At 41.1% G+C, this 12,939-nt stretch overlaps 1 protein-coding gene across 1 annotated transcript in view; it reads right to left on the bottom strand.

The window, feature by feature from the left end:
• Positions 1–4,165, bottom strand: part of LOC147885488 (phospholipid-transporting ATPase 1-like) — a 59,500-nt gene extending 55,335 nt beyond the window's left edge. Inside the window, exons 1-3 of the mRNA XM_087396323.1 lie at positions 1,814–4,165; positions 1,261–1,603; positions 167–1,031 (exon numbers count right to left, since the gene is read on the bottom strand). Coding sequence (XP_087252449.1) covers positions 167–1,031; positions 1,261–1,603; positions 1,814–3,659 — 3,054 coding nt within the window. The 5' untranslated portion in view covers positions 3,660–4,165. The remainder of the gene's footprint in view (positions 1–166; positions 1,032–1,260; positions 1,604–1,813) is intronic.
• Between the last annotated feature and the right edge of the window lie 8,774 nt (positions 4,166–12,939).

The raw sequence follows: 12,939 nt of genomic DNA, 5'->3' as shown, positions 1-12,939 counted from the left end.
CTGGCACTGTCCATCTAATGCCTTCTAAATTCCTCAGCGCCTTGGCACAGAACCCAAGCTAAAACTTCTATGAAAAAAGAAATTCCACAGCGTTGACCCTATAGTATATCAGCAGCAACAATGAGACATTCAAACAAAACAGAGTTCATCTTGAGGTGAGATTTACCTCCTGCTCCAGATCCTTCTTTAGAGCATGGACAAGACTGTTACCATCAATTATCAAAGCAAGTGGTTGACTGGCCTTGTTGTACAACTCTGAAGGCTCATTGGTTTTACGTTTCTCAGGATCCGGAGAACTTGCAAGCAAATTTGTATTTGACAGAGGGCTAGCTGACATAGGACTTAGCTGCACACTCCCAGAAAGCTTGTTGTCATGATAGATTTCCAAAGGCAAAGTGTTCTGTTTCTCTGCTGAAGTTCTAATGCTTTGTTTTGCTTTTACAATCTGATCTCTGCAGCCAGTTGCTGTGGCTGAGCTTATAATTATCTGTGCCATGTCATGTGTTAACAGGCTGCACGAAAAGCCAATGGAGATGGCAGTTTCCTGCTTGTCTCCTGTTAGCACCCATACCTTCATTCCTGCTTCTCTCAATGCAGCTATGGTTTCAGGGACGCCCTCTTGTAGCTTGTCTTCTACACCTGTTGCCCCCAAAAGAGTCAGGTCTTTCTCCACCATCTCTGCAACACCACGCAGCAGGCCCACTCTGTTCACAAGTGCTGTGCTTGCACTGGCATACCTGTGCTCCCACTCTTGAAATTCATCTTCTGACAGATCCCTGATGGCAACTGCCAGAGTACGAAGTCCTTCTCTTGCATAGCTACTGAGATGTTCCTGGGTAAGGGACAAAACATCAGCACGATGTTCTTCTGCTTCAGACTTTGCCACAGATGAGGTATACTTTGCAACCAAATCTAAGACCACTGCATCTGCACCCTTCAACAACAATTTGATAGACATGTCAGGGAACCGGACGACCACCGACATTCGTTTGCGCACACTATCAAACTCATGAAGCCCCAAGAGCTCAAACCTGCATGCACGATTAAATAAATCAGCCATCCATCATCCTGTAAACGGTGATTTTTCGGCTCACTCACTAAAGCACTTGAAAAGAGTCGATACATGCGGGGCAGAACTCATCTCTTTCATCATGACTAACCTGAGGATTGTCACTATAGTGGTCAAAAAAACATCACAATATAGCAGAAATGTAGAAGCTTGGGGGTAAGCATCGGCCAACAATTCTAGCCACACTGTACCTTTGAAGTTCACCTTGCACTTCAATAGTCACATATCTAGAAGTTCGCTCGCATAGAACATAGCCATATGATGCTGCTGCAGAAACAAGAGCTTGTTCATCCGGGGATTCGGCCTGATATTCTATAAATTGATGGATTTCGCACGATGAATCTTCAATGGAAACCTCAAATTCTACAACCTTTTGCTCATTAACCTTGATCGGAACAACTGTGTTACAAATAGCTAAAACAAGGAAGAACTCATGCACTGCTTGCTTCTGCAATGTGTTATGGGAACTTTGTATCATGTGCAGCAGCTTCGAATCCACATTCACAAAGTGTTTTGGCCTTGGACGATACTCATCTAACAGGCACATAGAACAAGAAAGTGTCAAAATGATTGTGAAGGAAAGGACTTTAGAAATGCAATTACATGTCAATGAGAACCTAACAAGCCTGAATTACACAAGCTGAAAAAGTTTTTTTTGGTAACACGACAGTCCAGACAGTTTGGCGTACTATGAGTGTCACTTGACTCAGCATTGTGGGTGCGAGTGAAAATAAAGATGCATACCATATTTTGTTTCGTTTTGTCCATAGCTAGAAGATTCTGCATCACTATAGTCAATACCACCTATACTCGCCGTGCGAAATTCCATCTTATTTTGTGTTAAGGTCCCTGTCTTGTCAGAGAACACGTACTTTATCTGACCAAGATCTTCATTGATGTTCAAAGCTCTGCACTCAAAGCGTGTATCCGAGCCACTATAGTACATGTCTAAATCCCTACTCATAAATGTGGACTGTCCTAGTCGGACAAGCTCCATAGATATATACAGTGAGATGGGTATCATAACCTGAAACATTATCACGAAGCTCAAAAATGCAAATACACCCTCCCCTAGAGCATTAGAGAACTGCACATTCTCCCCGGTCGACATATCTAGCTTGTGATAGTAAGCCAGGGAATCAAGCACATGCTCATGTTTGCCAACCCATAGCCCCATCCCCAGACCGCCGACGAAACAAATTACGAGAAGAAAAAAAGCAAGCCACATCGTGGCCCTGTTCATTTGTGATTCTAATTTGCTCCTTTTTGACTGTGCCCCTGAGCTGTTCATCATCACTTTGGTGTCCTTTCCTGCATAGACCACAACTCCAACTATCCATGAAGTATTCTTCAATTCGCAGCCTCTGAGAATAACATTAGAGGGACCTAATGAAATCTCCGCATTATCCAACTCCATGCGCCCTGAAAATTCATAAATGTTTCGAGTTGGAGATTCGCACACTACAACGCCAGACAAAGCGTTGACATCAGGCTGCTTGACTTGTGTCTCTTGCTTGGCATACCGAGTCTTCAAATTGGATTCCCCATCAAGGTTCAAAGTCTGAATATAAGCCACCCCACTAGGTTCACTTGTTCCTAGCAACACCATATCACAAGGGACAGGATTGTTGGCATCAACTTTCACCACTTCTCCAACCTCGATCCATTTCCACTTCTTAGGTCGAAACTGGCCTTGAAAATAAACTTGCGCCATCCTATTATTCTCTAGAATGTCGGATCTGTGTCTTCCCCAGTCTTCGTATCCGTCTTTGATGGCAGTGACAATCAAAACAAATAATAGGGGGAAGAGAGAAGCAGTCCTGCCGAAAACTGCAAGCTGAGGGATCTGATTTAGAATAACAATTGCCAGGAAGTAGATGTAGGCAACACGGCGAAACTGCTCAAACAAGTTTTTTGGTAAAAAAGTCAGTATGGTGTACTTGCTAGTTCGCACTTTGTTACCACTCACGTCCCCGTCATCGCTGGTTCTAGACGGATCATTTATATATGCCCTGCGAACCTTCGTCTTCAATTTTTCTTCAGTGCGATCCGCTTGAGACGACACTCCTAAGGCTCCAGAAGAAGAGCCAAGCTTCGGTCCATCCATACCAGATGGGGCAGAGGAGTCCTGTATCGAGTAAATTTCTCTCCTCGAGAACCTGACGTCCCAGGGCTCAAGAAGCTCGGAAGACGGCCGGCCCAATTCTGGCCGAAATCGTTCGAGAGTAGGCACGGAAACATCTAATTGAGACAAGGAACCGGACTGGGATGTGTGCGAATTGGTCGCTGAGTGTGAAACGGACGGCCTCTGCTCTCTCCTTGGAGCTGCGCAGGGCTCCAGGATTGGCTCCGAAAAATGCAGGGAAGGGATGCTTTCCGATGGAGTAAGATGTTCCGAAATTGTCAAAGGCAAGCTGGAAGGGGGCTGCACCTCGGCGGCAGTGTTCGCACCTTTTGCGATTGCATCTATGGAAGGAATTTTGCTGATACAAAGGCAATTGAATCCCGCATTGCTCATGGGCGAGGAGGGAGATACAGGAGGCAGACTTTGCGTGGGAGAGGCGAGAAGGTGATGCCCGCTGGATGACATCTTCAGGAGACAACAAAAAAGCGGATCGAGGACGGCGAATTTCGCGCGGCGTGCTTGAAAAAATTGCAATGCAGGTGGCAGGCTTACGAATCGAGGTGGAAAATCCCCGGATGGAGGCGGAATTGGGGAGGATCGCGTTCCTCTGCTTCCTCCGAGTCAGGGCGGGGGCGGAAGATACGGAAAGCCAAGCTCTGGCAGTCAGCGCGCAATCGCTTCTGAGCCATGGTTAAACTGCATTCTTCATGAGAGAGGGGAAGCTGAGAGGGGGAGGAAGAAGAGAAGAGAATTGGGAGAGGAGGAGGAGGAGGAGGAGGAGGAGATGGAGATGGAGATGGAGATGGAGATGGAGATGCGAGGTGAGGGAAGAGGGGAGGCTGGCGATGGCGATGGAGAAGGAGATGGAGATGGAGATGGAGATGAGGAGAGCTTTGAGGCTATGGCGATGGCGATATGAAAGAGAGAAGCTTTGAAGGTTTTGGCTATGGCGTTGGACGAAGCTTTTGGCTATGGCGTTGAAGCAGAGGAAGTGTTTCGTGGGACCATGAAGGGTTTCGAAGAAGACGATACCCAGCCGGTCACCCCCCTTTCCATTGTCACCGTCCCGTCCCGTCCCCCCCGGTCCCTCCCGTTTCTTCCCCTGTTGACTTCCCAATTCTCCCCTCTCTTGTAAACTCATCCCCTCTCTTCACACCCCCGAGCCTTTTAGTTTTTTTCATGAGGTTGAGTTCCTCTGTCCGAGTTTGTTGTTTCGCTCCTACTGTGAGTGTGTGTGTCTAGCTCCTTGCCAGCGCCTCCTTGCTTCTGTGAGAGTTTGTTTAGCTCCGTACGTATGCCTCCTTGCTTCACCGCCCCTATAGATGACCCCACCCACCCACCACCGGGGAACCATGTGCCCCCTAGTATCACTCCTGCACTAGCATCACTTTGCTCTTCCACGCCACATTGACTGTTAGCCAACCTCTTCACAGGCATGTGTCCACTCTACGTGCATCGTTGAAGGCTCTCTGATGAGCAGGCTGGAATCCCGAAAATCAAGCAAGCTAGCCTAGCAGCCCAACGCCTGAGAAAATCCCCCTCGTGGCATTTCAAGAGCATGGGACTCCGAATTCTACCTGCCTGTGGTGCTAGTTCAGCACCACTCGCTGGTGCCGGGAAGCCCTATAGGCTACTTGCAGATATAGCCATGCAAGCTCCATCCTTCAAGGCTACCAAGCCAGCCAACATTTTCCCCACTCGCTACACCTCACACCCCCCTGCAAAGTTAATCCCATTCGTTCCACGATGCTTTCTAATAGGTTCAACATGAGCTTTTCCAGGCCAAGAATTGATAGCCATATTTCCTGATTGGTTCAAGAAGAACTTTTCTCGGCCATGAATCAGCCACATCTTCACTTTCACTCTCCTAAGAATGCTAACAATGTCTACCTTGATGCTTGTAAAAGTCCCCCGGTTAGGCTTTCACCAAAATCAAAATATGGTGAGCAACTATGCCATTTTAATGTTTGTTGAAAGTCCTCCCTCTTCAATATTTGTGAAAGTCCTCCCTCATGACTTTCACCAATGCAACCTTACATGACCGCTCTACCCTTCCTCAAATGCTTGCTCTACCCTTCCTCAAATGCTTGCATCTCAAGCAAGATGGGCCATCGCAGCACATTCATAATGCTAAGTTTGGGTCCCTTATTGTCATCACCGAGGCCTTGGCAAGGCCTATCTCGACTATCCACCTTGCTGAGTACAAAAAAATATGACTGATGAAGAGAGATGACGATTCCTTTTTGGATGGACATCATTTAGTTATATGTTAGAAAGACCACGTTGAAATTATATGTTATAAAAACCATGTTGAAATTGCTTTCAACATAAATCCAAATCAAAACTGGCCTTACATCGTCAAAAATGGTTTGGTGTGCATGCAATCCAAGCACCGACGGTGTCACACTTTGAGGTGAGATGGATTCAATCAACATTAAGCTTACCTTGCTTGGCCCCTGTAGAACGTTGGGGGTGGGAACCCTACCATCATTACTCATTCCATCTTGCATGAGTGTGTCAACTTTCCACAACCAAACGCTTGCAAAGTAAGTTTGTTTCCTTGACTCAATCACATCATAACATTAAGGAGGGCTACCTTAGATCATAGGACTCTTCTAGATTGTCCACCTTGTACGCTATGCTCCAAATGACCATACTTCCATTGATTGTGGTTTTGAACATGACATTGCCAAGGTTAATCAAGTTTGACAAGTGACTTTCACATAGATGAACAATTTCAACTCATCATCCTCGCCCCATGAGCTGCTTCACAAGCATCAATCCATTTCTACTTGGCTCATTTGTGCTTGAGATGAGTTGGTTAATGATGCTAAGGTCACCTTGCCTGCCGAATCGGATTGTGCGTGACATAGGCAGGGAACAAGGGTGAGATTGCCATCATTAACCTAGTCAAGTGAGGTACATAACATATATGGAATGTGGACGTGGATAGCAAATGGGTGGAGTCACCCACATAGCAAATGTGCGCAAGCCACATGGAGTGACACAAGCTTCGCACCATCCCAATGCTACATTATAGAAGACATGGAGAAGGTAACAATGGTCGGTTCAATCTCGACCACACTGATAGCACAACACACTTGCATGAGGTGAAATGAGATAGTCATGTCCAATCGTCGTCAACTATCCCACTCCAATTCCCAAAAATCTTGAAATTAAGCAATCCCTAAGTGGCTCCCAAGCTAGTAACATCACGATTAACTCATTTAATTAAGACCTAGGGTTGGTTATATAATTGTAGACACTTTTACATCCAAAGAAAGAGCATCAACAAGGGGATAATAAGGCACAAAAGGGGAGGCACTTAGCTTATCATGTAAGTTAATGATGACATGGTAGGTTTATCAAACATGCATCAACTTGCCCACAATATTTGCACCTCCTCTACCCCCACCTATACCTCATCCTCTCAAGCCCTATTCCCTTTTTACCCTTTACACTTCTTGGGTTCTTTGTCATCTTCTTGCTACATCACTCTCCAATGAGCAAGTACCTTACATGTCAAATTACTAAGGCTCAACAATGCATGTCATCATTGGCATTGTTGTCCCCTTACTATTGTAGCTTCTCCATCTTGCTCACTACATGGGAGGGTTTGTACCAACTCATATACCTATGCATCATACCCCTTTTGACAATGTAGATGCTTATAAATGCAACCATTAATAAAAGTAAGCCTCTTTAGCATCCTAGGATGGTGTTGCAACCCATTAATAAAAATAGATTCTTATAAATGCAACCCATTAACAAAAGTAAGCCTCTTTAGCATCATGCGATGGTGTTGCAAACACCATAATGCTTAACAAGACACAATGAAAGATTCAATAAGCCGCTATCAACTCATGCTCAAGAAATGCACATGGGCTTAAGTTCATTATGTACCTTTGCCTATCATACTCATTGTTGTGCTGATGACATTATCAATGACATCAAGCATTAGCTTTTAGATTGTCTACATCGGATGTCATCTACAAATGTTGTGTTTTTAGCTATGTTGCTAAGTTCCATGAAGATCCTTGGAGGTTGTCCACCATTTGAGGTTGCCTTTTATCATGTTTAAAACTCTTTTGAAAGTAGTTTTCTAAAATGAATTATTGGCACTAATTCTTTGTTGTTGCTAACTCACATTACACTTTATGATAACGTTCGATATCTAAAGTTGGTGCTTTTAAGGTGAGAAATCTTGAAATTAGCCACATTGATGCTATTTAACATTATCACCGTCTAAAAGTCATGATCTGTAAAGATTACAAGCAATCAATGGAATACCATAGAACTTGCCCATTAAAAGCTAACGATTAAGATCTAAAAACATTGAATACTAATGGTCATAAGCACATAGGATTAAAAAATTCAAGTCTTATGAATTCACATATTTCTCATTATATTTTGTACGCTTTCTCTACAGTTTCGATTTGACAACCACTACACAATATACTCTTTACTTTTTATCTAGAAGACAAGGTCTCCTCACTTTTGCTATGCTTCAAAAATAGAACTATGCAAGTTGCAACACATGCTTTAAGAAAAATACAACATCAACAAACCATATGTTATATTTGTGCCTTAGTAGCATACCCACCTTCGGCTCTGTAATATTTCTATAATCAATGGCATGTGTATTCTATGAGTGCATAAAATACTTTGTAAATCATTTATGAGTCTCCTTCTAAATGAATGCTATATTGCATAACATTTCAATCAACAAATGCTAAAAAAGTATACCATTCCCTTAAAAAATGTAGCTCACTTCATTTGGTCATTTTGAAAACTATAGTGTTTGGTAGCTTAAATGTATAAGTATTGAATGGTGGTGAGAAGCTCAATGACTCCACGATGTTACTCATACTTCAAATGTTTTGTTTGAAATTACAACATAAAATATAAAAATCATATCGTATCATGTCATGTAAACCATTTCCAAGCAAGATCTTTAATGGCCACTACTATGCTCCAAGTTATGCAAGCGAAAATAGAAAAAGATAAGATATAAAATCTCTTTACAAAAAATAAATTGTGTGAGCGAGGAAAGAATCAATCGTGTAGATCATGTGCATGTGTTATAAAAATATTGTTGCATGTGGCCTAAAGTCCAAACTAAGAAAATATTTGTTATAGGCATATGCATTTTCTCAAAATCTATATAAAATTGAAACATGACATCCCTTATGACAGAGTAGCTTACGTCTATAATAATCAATTATGGTAAATGCATACCCAAAGCAACTCAATTGTGGGTGTTTTGTCATAATGTGCCCTTTTCTTAAAAACCCTACAAAGTATTTTTTCCCTTGATTGTGGTATTTTTTTATAATAGTTCCATTTCTTCAAAAGTCTGCAAAGACATCCTCTATAAACCATAAAATGCTCCAAATTTGTCAAAAATCCATGGGGATTAGCAATTCCATTTAAGAAATCAAGGGCATGACCCATGTGATGAAGGCTTAAGGGACTATAACAAGCCCATTAGAGAATTGCTAGAGGTGCATTAGAGAGAATTGCTAGAGGTGCATTAGAGAGAAGAGATGGAGGCATCCATCACAAGTCCCAAGATACAAAACTATGCACTTCTTTACTTGAAAGGATGACTTAGAAGGTTATACATTCAATGCTACTTAAAAACAGTATTAGGATCTTCATGGTAGCCCTTACATTGTGTGACATCCCATTTCTACCACTCTTTGTATACACTTCCTCTTGTGCATTTTGTGCAATATATATTCTTAATAGCCCCTCTTAAATTGCACTCCATGTGATGAGAGTGGATCACAACACTAAAAATTGCCATGAGAGAAAAACTACAAATTTTGATGCTTCTAAGCATGGATACAAAAATATGAGAAAATTTGTGAGGCCTTAGAGTAACTTATATGTTGCTTCCCTTCTTTGGTTGTTTGGTAGACTCCAAGTCTATCATAGAATATGAAATCTTGTCAAAGCTTAATGGCTTTATGACGGTGTCTACCACTTGCTCATGTGTGAGGTAGCTCATCAAATCAACTTCCCCAAATAGTATATTCTCTTGAGGAATTGATGGTGCATCTCTATGGGCTTGGTGTGGGAAAGAAAGATTTTGTTGCCAAATATATGTTACTTGGGTTGTAAGAGTAGATGGATATCAAATCTCCTAAGATCGATTCAAAATTTGGGAGTAATCTTTGAAACCACACTAATGTTTTAATACAATGCAACAATGGGTTATTTCTAGCTTTATTGTGCGATATGGCAATTGAACCAAGTTATAAAACAAATCCACCTCTTCTTCTATCCTAAGCTCCATGTTCATGCCCCTGGATTTCAAATTTCATGTCAACACACGTGGATCTCGATAGCACACCTAAATCTCATATTCCCTGTCAACACATCTAGATCCCAAATTCTACTTCATGACTCATATCCTAATAGCACACTCAAATCTCGGGTTCCACATCTACATACTCATATTAGGATTTTGTGTCAGCAAAGCCATGTTAGCCCTAGTGCCACATTGTTGACAGCTTGTCATCAACATGTGCACACTACCACATCATCTTGCACTCCCATGGCAACACCTTATGCCATGTCGTCGTGCCACATCAAAGTTTTCAATCTACAAAATTTACTTGTAGAGCATCACATGTCTCCAATACTAGAAAGAGCCTTCCTCAAAACTGCCTCCAATATTGGGATCATGAAAAAACATGCACCCAACACATCATCTTTTGAGCCCTCTCCTCCAACTTTGACAAACTGAAAGTCCTTTCATGCAAATAAAAACCACATGCCTTTCATAAGTTCTTGACATTACTCCCAATTTTACCCTTTCCAAACAAAACATTAAATATAACAAAATATAAATAATGCCACATGTTGACTCATAGTAGCAATACAATAGAACTAATTCAAAAATGGAAGCTTATATTGCTATTATAGAACAATATGTGTAAAAATGTGTACAAAAGAAAAATTAACTGACTAGTAATGTACGTGCCTCCAAGGCACACATTGCTTTGCAAGCACATTTCTTTATGTAGCACATGATCACAGCACACCACATCATCACACAACTCCACATCGTCACACATTGAAAAATGCTCTATGAGCACATTTCTTAAGTTGCACATGAATGCAGATGCAAAGGATCTCAATTTGAGGAGGAAAATCAAGGTCCTCCCTAAGGTAAGGTTGATTTTTGTGTTGACCAAAAAGAAAATTAGTTTTCAAAAAGGGAATCCATTTACCATTGTTTTGGACACCTCATTGGTATGAATATTCTAGATGGCATCACTGTTTTCCGATAGCTCAAAATCTAGATTTTCCATAACCAAACTTAAGAGCACATTTTTTCTTCAATTTGTTTCTTCTAATTAGCACTTTTGAGCAACTCTGTGGACAATGGGATTAGTAGGGTGATGGCTAATTGTGCACAAGGCATGTTTATGCAATCCAATTGCTTGAGCATAACTAGAATGACATCAATGGCAAAAATTTGTGGGCCAAAATCTCTAGCATTTGATGGAAATAACTTCCACATCTAGAAATGCACATAAAGAACCTATACCTTTGGCATTCAATTCATCATATGCATCGTTCTCTTCTTGTGTGGTCGTTTGTGTTGAAGCAAGCACTTTTCCATCAACAAGTCACCATGCTCATGCTCATTTATGAGGGAAAGACATTGGTCACATTAGCCTATTGATTCAAGATTTGGATTGAAGAAAAGGATTAGGGGAAGACCATGGAGAGGGCACACTAGTAGCAAATATGTGTCATATGTAGAATAGAGGCAAGAAGCCTCACAAGAATGCTCAACATAGTAGGAATTTGTGGACAAAGCAAGAACAATCAAAGTCAACAAGGTTAGTAGTCAATTCTAGTCATGATATATGGATAGTGGACTCAAGTGCATCATAGAACACATGATTGGTCAAGGCATTTGATCCAATCAAAGAACCTCTAGATGGAGAGAATTATCCACTTGCAATCAAAGGGATTCGTGGCATACTATTTTAGCATCCAAATGGTGAGGTCCAATTCATTTATAGTGTGCTTATGTTCCAAGACATGCCATGAATCTATTGCCAATTTACAATGTGCTCCACATGCTCATCTTGGATATAATTATCCACTTGCAATCAAAGGTATTGGTGGCATACCAATTCAGCATCCAAATGGTGAGGTCAAATTCATTTATGGTGTGCTTATGTTCCAAGACATGCCATGAATCTATTGTCGATTTTACAATGTGCTGATCAAAAGATTTTGGTTCCTCTTTGATGATAGGAAGGTGATCCTTTCACTTAATAAGGGGCCATTGGACTTGGGTTGAGAGATGGCACTTTTTACAAGTTGGCAGTCACAACCCCCTAGTCATCAAAGAGCATGCATGATTGCACATACTAACTCGCAATTGTGGCACCAGAGGTATGGGCATCTTCACTTTAGGTCTAGGGAGTTACTTGAACATCGGAACATGGTCAATGGACTCCCATCAGTCAAGGAGGGAGATTTTTGTGAAGGTTTCCTTTATTACAAAGAAGATGGAGAATCTTTGCCAAGAATCATACCATTAAGCCAAAAGACCATTGGAACTGGTGCATAATGATATTGTAGGGTGTATGATTAATACTCCATCACTTGATGGTAACAAATACTTTCTCACATTTATTGATGCAAATTTAAACTTCTTGAAAGGTTTAGAGAGTTCAAGTATATGGCAGAAACTCAAACCCTGGTTGTCAAATGTCTTCGATCCGACTATGGGAGAGGGTATGTCTCCAGAGCAATAATTGAGCTTTGCAAAGAGTGGGCGATACATAGAGAATTTTCCTTGCAAATAGAGAATTTATTGAGCTTTAAAAATAAATAGGGGGGGATAAATAGAGATTTTTCGTTGCCTAAGATACAACAACAAAATGGATTAGTAGAAAGGAAGAATTGCACCATTGTTGAGTGTGCAAGGAGCATGATATAGATTGGGTGTTTATTTTTTGTGAGCTTTTTCATTTTTTTGCAAGCTTTCCCTTGGCTAAGCTTGGGGGACTTGATTCTTTTGGTCATTTTTTAAAATATTATATGACAAAACTCTTGGGGGACTTCACATAATATAAGAGTCACTTATCTTGAGCAACAATTATAACATAACCCTTGATCTATGATCCCTTGAGAAGTAAGGTCAGTTGGCAAGGTTCTAGGACATGGATTTAGAGGAGTGTGAGAGCTCAAGAAAAGAGAGTAAGGGTTTCAAATGATAGATTCTTATGTGGTTGCACGTTCAGATTATTCTAAACATGCATTAATCTTTGAAGCAATATAGTGACTAAAAGCGTTTGAAGGATTGGAAGGAAGCACATCTTCAAAGCAATGCAATGATTGGAAGGATGCATTTTTTATATGAAGGTAATTATTTCAAAATTGCATTCTTAAAAAAAGCTTTAAATCATTGATCTTATTGATCTTAAAACCGATGCAATGACTAATTAGAAGCATGCCTTAAAAGCATCTTTTTGGTCATGCATAAAAAGCATCGCGTATTTGAAGGCAAGCATTTGAAACTTTCATTCCATGCAAGCACTACAACCAAGGCATGCACATGAATAATGTAATAGATCCTAATCATGAAAACCTTTCATGTCTCTTTAATCATGAGTGTTGATGACAATATATGTAATCCTCAAACCATGTCACAAGAAAATCATGAAGATACGATTTGGGTCTCTTAAGACTGATGCAAGCCTTTATGCCA

The sequence above is a fragment of the Dipteris shenzhenensis genome, chromosome 25, assembly GCF_047967505.1.
Source record: "Dipteris shenzhenensis isolate YYH24624 ecotype China chromosome 25, Dip_SZ_1.0, whole genome shotgun sequence".
Lineage (NCBI taxonomy): Eukaryota > Viridiplantae > Streptophyta > Polypodiopsida > Gleicheniales > Dipteridaceae > Dipteris > Dipteris shenzhenensis.
This window is presented reverse-complemented; position numbering and strand designations above follow the sequence as displayed.